The sequence below is a fragment of the Chanos chanos genome, chromosome 6 (assembly GCF_902362185.1).
Source record: "Chanos chanos chromosome 6, fChaCha1.1, whole genome shotgun sequence".
In the NCBI taxonomy this organism is placed as follows: domain Eukaryota; kingdom Metazoa; phylum Chordata; class Actinopteri; order Gonorynchiformes; family Chanidae; genus Chanos; species Chanos chanos.
In genome coordinates, this window is record NC_044500.1 from 28,805,373 (window position 1) to 28,814,173 (window position 8,801).

General features: G+C 38.0%; 1 protein-coding gene across 1 annotated transcript; it reads right to left on the bottom strand.

Moving 5' to 3' along the window:
• Positions 1-1,714: 1,714 nt before the first annotated feature.
• On the bottom strand, positions 1,715-5,264 carry LOC115815705 (ly6/PLAUR domain-containing protein 1-like). Its single transcript, XM_030778696.1, has 3 exons — positions 5,213-5,264; positions 2,514-2,651; positions 1,715-1,959 (listed from the first exon to the last, which is right to left on the bottom strand). The coding sequence occupies exons 1-3, from the start codon at positions 5,262-5,264 to the stop codon at positions 1,715-1,717; spliced, it is 435 nt and encodes a 144-aa protein (XP_030634556.1).
• Between the last annotated feature and the right edge of the window lie 3,537 nt (positions 5,265-8,801).

An 8,801-nucleotide genomic window follows, 5' to 3' on the forward strand; every position in this document is an offset into this window, starting at 1 on the left:
GCTGCACTCCAAGGTTGGACATTGAAATTCACATTCATATGCTTCTGTATAAAATTTTTGACCACTGTCTTAAAAATTTTACTTCTCAGGATCAACGCTCAGGATTCTCATCCTTGTAATCAGTCAACAGTTATTTAGTCAAATGCATTATTTTGCTCTGAAGCACATAACTGAAATATTTTTGTTGTCAATGATCTGTCTCAGTATCTCTGACCAAAATCGTTCAAGCCAAATTGATTTGCTGTTAAGGTCCTAAGTTCCAAGTGTCTCTGGTTCAGCGTTTTGAAAACATTTGTAATTAAAGAGTTCTTTACAGTAGTCTACATGCTATTGAATGGCAACACAGTTGAGCAGAATGTTAATTAAACAAACCATTTACTGTGGGTAAAATCTGTGCTCTTAAGACTGGTCAAATGTGACCTTTGTGTTTTTAAATATGTTTTAAAAACTCTAATGTAGTTATTGTCAAATTTAATGTGCCCTTTTAATTTAGTCAGTGGGCCTTACATAACCCTCTGACTGTATTCAGTAAGCTGTCTGTTTAACTCAGCTGCTGCCTTATAAATTTCATTGCAGTGAATTAGGCATTGTGTCCTTGTATTTGTGTTGCTTCACTGTCCTTGTACTCTTTTATCTCAACACATCTCTAGTTCATGGAAAAATCAAGCACATTCCTGTGCAAATAACTGCTACTAAAGCAACTGTTTACTGCTCAATGATTTGATGTTGAGAGTGGTAATGAGCTACCTCCCTTGTGAAAATTAGAAAGCATTTTCATTCGCATTGTGAATGTCAAATCAGATTTCATTTGACATTTAATATCCGTTATAAACCCCTGGCATCCGTGTTGTCATATCTTCCAACATACACTTCAGAGTTCAATATTCAGTCCAACCATTCCGTGTTTTTTTTTGTTATTGGCAGAAAAAGGAAACAAACGATCATATCCACATCGTTTAAGAATTTACGTTTAGCACTGTTCATTGCTTTAAGCTGCAATATATTTCCTCCATTTTTATCATGTGAGTCTGCTTTCTCTTAAAGAGATATCTACTGTCTTATAATGAACTACATCTAAGCTTAATTTTTATGTTTCCAATAAAAAAAAAATACAATTAAACAAACAAACAACAACAACAACAAAAAAAACGACAAAAGCTATGCAGATTCTGTATCTTCTCAAATCTTCATAAACATTATTCGATATAAATGATCTGAATATTAAGCAACATCTGAAAAACTTTGCTCCAAATCTTTGTATAATGTCTATTTGACTCAAAGCAGAGAACATTTTGTTTTGATGTCTAAATCTCTGTACAACAGCAGTTCAGACCAGATGAAATGACAGCTGCATTGCATTGTTCTTTAGAATAATGAGCTACTAACAAACTCGCATGTCTCACACATCCATTTTAAAGAGCATTTGAATGAAAACCAAAATGCGAAATTCCTGCCAAACAAAACCAGCAGGTGTCTTGAAAGAGACCTAAATCTCTAGGTAAGATGACGGTGAGAATATTTTGGATTTCTCCAATCTTCAAAAGAAACACCATGGATTCATCTATCCCACCATCCAAACCTGTGCGTGTGTCAACCACTCTTTTGACAAGCAGGCATTTTGCACTGAAAATGTCTGAAAGGGGGTTAAAAAAAACAGCCAACTGAGTGTGTCATCTTTTGGCTTCATTTCTCGGCGCTGTCATCGATCACACAATCACAGCAAGATGGCAGGCGGCAGCGTTCCCACGGTAACGGCGAGGACCAGCAGGTGTGTGGGGTTGAGTGGGCTGGGAGCGTGTGCCCGGGAGGTGCGGGGTGGGCGTGGCCCGTTGCACAGAGGTGTGTTACAGCAGCTGATGCAGACGGAGCCCACTCTGCCAGGGGAGCAGAAAGGCTGGTAGCCCGCGGAAGCAATTAGGCATGTGGTGTAAGAGGCACAAGCTTTTCGGTAGGACACACCTGACAGAGAAAGGGAACCACTGTTTCTCTCACATGTCATAGCGCTAAAAACCTGATTCTGCAGCTGGATATCATCATTACTGCGGTGATTTTAAGACCAGTATGCTGAAACGATACATTCATATACCTAAAACTTTCCATTTGTCCCAAGTTCAAAAGCAATAGCACTGCATTCATAATTCATATATTCATTGCTTGAAGACTGTTTTTTTAATGAATTGTAATTTCATAAATTTTTAGACATTGTCCATAAATATTGTCAGAGATAAAAGACAATCTGAATACATTTCAGCTGCTCAACAACTAGCAGCTAACAGAATCAGTTTATCCAAACGATGGTTAGCAATCAAAATTGCCACCCGTCTCAGGAAACTGCAGAAGACATTCATATGCAGAAATGCTATTAATGAGTGATATATATTCAGACCTCAATCGGCTGTAGGGCATTGAGAGACTCCGCTCATGATTACTTACACGGGCAGGCATAAAAGGCAAGCTGAATCTCCAATAAGTTCCTCTTGTCATCGGTAAAGGAGGTAATTGAGTAGACTTACCATGTGGTCCTACCATCACCTCTTTCTGGCAGGCATCCTGGATATTGGCTGTGCAGTTGACGATGAACTTGGGGGCTGAGCAGTCATTGTTCAGCAGGGTCTCCTCACAGTGGTAACACTGCATCTGAAGAGGCCACACTGAAATGCAGGCACGCACACACATACAAACTGTGACGAAGACAATGAAAACAGGCAGAAGCAATGCCATTCCTTATCAGTACAGGAGCACATTCACAAGAGTCTCTCCACTTGACGTCCGCAGTTACATTAACGGTGCATCTGATAAGATGAAAGTTGTCCCTTTTGGTGTAAACAAATGTGTTATTTGTCATCAGCCCAAAGGAAAAGCATATTGCCTCGTCATTGGCTCTGCTGTCTTTCTAAACTCCTACACAAGTGAGAGCAGAACCAATGATGCACAATTCATCTGAGGGTCGATGTAAAATGCTTACACAACAAAGGCGGAGGCTCTTTTTGTGTGTGCAGATTACTACATGCAGAAAACGTTGATCCGAAATTTAAAAAAAAAAAAAGTCTTGGAGTGCACCTTTAATGAAATGCTTGTCATTAAAGCACTTTTAGTGAATATTAATAGCTTGACATTAAAAAGCAACCTTTTTGATGTTCAGTGAAAGCATGGACCTTTGATTATAAGCCCATATCCCTCAGAAAGAACAAACACAAACACATCATTATGCCCAGAGTTCGATAAAGGTTGCTGTCCTGATGAGACACAAATTAAGGCAGAAATCGACTCTTTATATCAGTGTTCCACAAGGAGGAGCTATTTTCATTTTTACACATTACAGACACCCCAGGTCTTCACTACTACTGTTACTCAGCAGTTGCAGACAGACTTCAACATGAATGGAAGAAAGAACATCTTTCTTCATGTTGTTCAATTAATCCCCCCCCCCCCCCAAGACCTATCCCTTAAACAAAACTCTTACTCTTTGCGTTCAGGAAACACACATACATACAGTTGTTAGGAGCACAACTAAGAGAGGCTGCCAGTGTTTAAATATCTAGTACCAGATGGTAATGACATAAGATGGATCTTCTGCGGAAAAGTTGGTTTCAACTTGTGTTGATACTCAAAGACCTGCTATTTAAATGCCTCTTCTCTCTGTCCATCTCTTCCTTTCTGATGTGCTTCTCTGAGTCTGAGGTGCTGTCCTATGAACCGGTCCTTAGCTGGTTCTGCCCATTGCTGCTAGACTGATTTAGCCAATTCAGTCTGTACAGCTTTATGTTATTGTGTGAAGTCATATCTTACCCAAATACAAGGCAGGAAAATATATATCAACTTATCAGTGAAGGACAAAATTCTCTTTTTCGTCTTAAAACTGGCCTCCTGTTCTTTGTTCAGCTCACACTCAAAAACTGCCCGCACATCAACTCTTCCAGAGAGAGAGAGAGAGAGAGAGAGAGAGAGAGAGAGAGAGAAGCCTGACTACAGAAAACAGAGACACTTGAGCATTGGTGCTGGGATTGTTTGAGATAGCTAAAGCCTACACCAGCACTCTGTCCTATCGGTAATCACTGACCCCGGAGCGGAGTGACAGTAAGCAAGCACAATGGATATTTTGGATTACAAAGCTGATGGATCGATAGCCAGCAGTGGTATTTATCACTGCACTCTGTTGCAATGATTTTCTTAGGTACTTTTGTTGACCTGAAGCTCATTAAGGTTTTGTGAAGAGAAACAGTTACAACAACAACTTATACAGGACTGATGCACAGTTTGACCTGTTGTGCTATGGTGAGTATTTACATTGAAGAAGTCTTAAGGATTTCAGGGAATAAATGACATCCTATCAAGAGTGCAGTGCTCAGTTTACACTTAGAGTTGTAGAATTATTATCACTGGAACTTTGGCCCTCTATAAAAGGTCTTTTTGTATATTTTAATGTGTTTATTCACGATATAGTTCACCACTTCAAGCTACTCATCTGAGAAAGTTCTCAAGCCATTTCCTCGCAAAATTTAGATGAAATTCTGTTACTTGGGACATCAAAGGAATTATATGATATTCACCTAAGTGGAAGCCAATTCATTTTAATTTTCAGCAGAACTGTAAGAATAAACAAACAAACAAACAAATAAATAAATAAATGAAGTACACACAAGACGTGTCGCTGGTCAGAGATTAATCTTATTTCTCACAGTTGTAAGATTAGCAAATCGGGTTCCTCTTGATACGTAGGCGTGAGACATCGTTTAAGCAAGTCCCACCATGATAGTTTGGTACAAAGAAATGCTTATCAAAGAACACAATCTAGATTACTGAGGCAAGTAAGAGTACAATGAGAAGGAAGAGGACAAGATTAAAAATATCTACAATGCCAATGCAAAGAGAAAATGGTCAAACATCTAGAGTATTCGTCGCAGATTCAAAGACGGTGCGCGTAATTACGCACGATTAAATAATTGCACGGAACATAATAAATACACACAAATAAAACAAAGTGACAGCGCGTTCCAAAAACTACAGCACTGCAAGGATAATCGAAAAATTTAAATGCATCGACAAATGACTAACGTTCACTTTGAGTAATCTTGACGTATTCAGATAAGTTTGTGACGCCCGTGTTTCGAGTGAAAACCAAAACCAAAAATGCCTGTTATTTCTTTGTTGAATGGTCCATATGTGTGTGCTTTGTTATAGCCAGAATATGCAGGAATGAATCCTGCTTTACCTGAGCTTAAGACGATTCCACAAAGAGAAGCGAAGAGAACAAACGATCGCATTTTCCTTCAACTCCATCAACAGCTGTTTATTCCACCTTTTCAAAGAAACATTGGTTTGTATTTATCCATGTAGAATGCACGTTAAAAAAACGATAACGTAGCCTGTCGAAAGTCAAAAAAGTAATACTCTTTCTGGGAAAGCAAAGACGATGTGAACATGCCGCACTAGTTGGTATCACTACTGAGTCAATGATATAGGTGCACCACGTACTGAGTCTGTAATTGCGGTTACGTAGTGCACAACCTTAACATCCGAGACGAGACCAATTCGCTGTCTCAAAGTAGCTATAAAGGTACCTTAGTGACGGTATGCTTTAGGTCCTTTCCTTACCGGTTTTGCTAATATAAACATGGCGTTTACATGTCAGAGCTTCATTGTGCTTCGTTCTGTATGGAAAAATAATAATTATGATGACAGAATTTAATAAAGTACATTTACTGCCGGTGCTCAGACCCCTTATATGTGATGTAAACGGGAGCTGGTACCGGCGTCAGGACATCGTCTTAAAAGCGACAAATGCTGAAGTGATCCAATGCCTGTAAAATACCTTCTAACTTAGGAAAGATCGATTATCATGAGATGGTCATACTTCATTCTGAACTAACAAATGGAAGCAATTTGCATAATCAGTTGTGACTTTGAGTAACATGTTATTCGAATCGATTTGAACCTACTTTTGTAAACAGTGATGGCGCGAAGTACAAGCAAAGATGGTTGGCAAAACAAATAGGATAAGAGAAAGGAGGTCAGACAGATGGGCCGTTTTGCCATGGTGAATGATAAATCACCACATAACTTTTTTTAACTTAGATAACTGTGTTTAGCTTTAGGATTTCTGAACTTTGGACGATTACAAGTGTTATGGTTATAAGAATCCTCTATGCTACCTGTATGGGGTAATGACAACAAATAGCACAAGAATAGACAAGAATTCCAAGAAGGACATCGTTTTTAGAGTAGTAGGTGTCCTGAGTGAGTAAAAGTGTATTTCTGTGCTATTTATATGCTGTATAGATATTTTAGTAGCATAAGTTTATATAGTTCACACAATGTGATGGGCCAGGGTGGGGCCCATGATTTTTGTTGAGAAAGAAACGGACTACAAAAGGAATCATGTTGAGAGAAAGGATTTATTTCTTGGGTTCTTGCTTTTTAGCTGAGCCATAAATTAACATTATTATAATTGTATCACGGCCTTGGTAAAATACGTCATTGTTTATGGCTTTGTTTGGAGTTCTGGTGGAAATGCTATGTACACAGCACCTTGAAATACTATTTACAAGAAGAAAATCAAATAAAACATGAGAGTATACCTGATCAAACTGCGACACGAAAATACAGAACTCATGGGGGAGAAAACATTCATTCAATAGAATGAAGATTCCAATGCAACAGAAAAATACAAAAGTAAGAGATAAGAATTAAGATAGCAATAACAGTAACAATGTTAACGAGAACAGCAACAACATCAACAACGAAACAGCTTTATCCTAATAATTCAGCCAAAAATAAATAAGTCAAATAAATATTTAAAAAAAAAAATAGTTGAGAGTTGCAACAATCTCTTCGTAAGGAAGTGTAAGGAATCACAAAAATATGAAAAAATACACACGAGTCTGAGCAAAATGGCAGCTACACCATGCAGTCCTGGTGAATTCTCTAAAGATAACATGGCTTTGTGGAGACACAGTCTCTAACTGGATTTGGATCACAGGATTGGCCAGAAAAAATGATGTGTAAAAGACAGGTTTATGAAGGCTCATACAGTTTACGAGGGCTATAGGAAAGTGATAACAGACGTGTGCTAGGAACAACACAAAGTTCTACTGAAGCTACTGAGAAAGATTATGAAAGAAGCTGCATAATCGTCCAATAACTAAGTGGTGATTGGCATGTCTACAACACAAAAATGGAACTACTAACGGCCTCTTCTTTTCTTTTCATTTGTATCTATTTTTTTCTTTTTGGTTTGGACTATGATTTAAACAGTGTAGTACAGAAGAATCATATCTTAACAATGTGAGGAAGTGGCGCAGAGAAGTGGTCAGGTGGATTACAAATTCGTTGCCATGAAAACCGGTCCTCCTCTCTCACTCTTAGATGGACTTTGAAAAAAAAGTAGAGGAATACTGGAAGACTATCACTCAAGAATCTCGTACTTCTCACACAAGTCTCCACTAACAGTCGAATTGCAATTTCCTTTTGTATTAGACAGCTATCGTTATCTCAATATAAAATCAGAAGAGCTAGAGAGAGAGAGGGTTCAAACGGTTCAGAGAATGTGCTACGACATCAATAGATCTATGACCCTCCTTCATGAATCAAGTTTTTTTTTTTTTGTGACAGCTCAGAGGAAATGAAAACATTGGAAGCACAAGGATGTGATATCGCTGCTCATATCTATCAGGAGCATCAATTCACAGGTTTTATTCAGAATTATAAAGGAGCAGAGCCAGACGTGATGACTCTGGGCAGATTTTGACAGTTAGAGGACTAACCGTCGGTCATCTTCACTCTGTATAGGTAATACAGCTGATACAATATTCCCTACCCATCAAAATACTGGTGTATTTGTACAAACAGTATTGCTCATCAGTGTGTTGTTTGTTTGTGTTTGTGTATGTGTTTTCTTTTTACAGTTTCAATTATTTTCCAGGCTAATGTTTATTACATCTTGCATCTTTCTTGGCTCAACTGATGTATTCTCTATGGACTCTGTGGTAAGCAGTACTTCAGCAGATGATTAAGTAAACACTTAACATGAACCATCCATAAAAATAACAATATTAAAAATTAGACAAGGTAAGGATGCTGTAATTAAAGAGGTCACAAACAGTTACAACAGCTACATGTCACCCCATGACACTCAACAATAGTGTGGTATGACACAGTAATATTTCATCCAGCTAAAATGATCCTGGTGTAACAGTAATAATTAATGATGTACATGCTATGTCTGACATAGCAACATCCTGATGCACGTTATAAACAAAGGTTGGCCGGTATGTGAAATTTGTAATGAGTCTTTTGTGATATGGTTCGTGTTATGATTATAAGGTTAGAAATGTTATCAAAAAACATGCTGTTTGTATGCTGTTAAACTGTGTAAATCTAGCCTTGGAGGCTTTTGTATTTGGAGGTTTGTGGTGTATGTTAAGATATGCTGTGACATTATTTTTAGTTCTGTAATATGAATCCTCTCCCATACTGTGCACTCTCTCGAAAATTCTGAATATGTGGGTTTTGAATATGTCTTGTTTAGACCAGGCCTTTTTTTTTATTTTTACAAATCTAATTTATCACATTCTTTAAAGCAAATGTATGAGTTTTCAGTTGTACCTCTCTTTTGCAGTAATTACTGATCCACTGAGGAGACAGCTGTATATGTAAGAACACACAAGTTTCAACTCAAATTAAATCATTATCATTGTAACAAAATTATGTTGACGTTGTTGGAAATGGAAAACCAAGATTAACTGGCTAAAGCGAAAGCTATCAGCAGCCCACAGACAGAAATGAACCCAAAAAATCCTCCT

What these genes read in the sequence shown, in the direction of transcription:
- LOC115815705 (XM_030778696.1), bottom strand. Translation starts at nt 5,264, where the DNA reads ATGCGATCGTTTGTTCTCTTCGCTTCTCTTTGTGGAATCGTCTTAAGC. An exon ending in TGGAATCGTCTTAAGCTCAG is followed by an intron (nt 2,652 to 5,212) that starts GTAAAGCAGGAT and finishes CCTGCATTTCAG; the next exon opens with TGTGGCCTCTTCAGATGCAG. An exon ending in GGTGATGGTAGGACCACATG is followed by an intron (nt 1,960 to 2,513) that starts GTAAGTCTACTC and finishes TTTCTCTGTCAG; the next exon opens with GTGTGTCCTACCGAAAAGCT.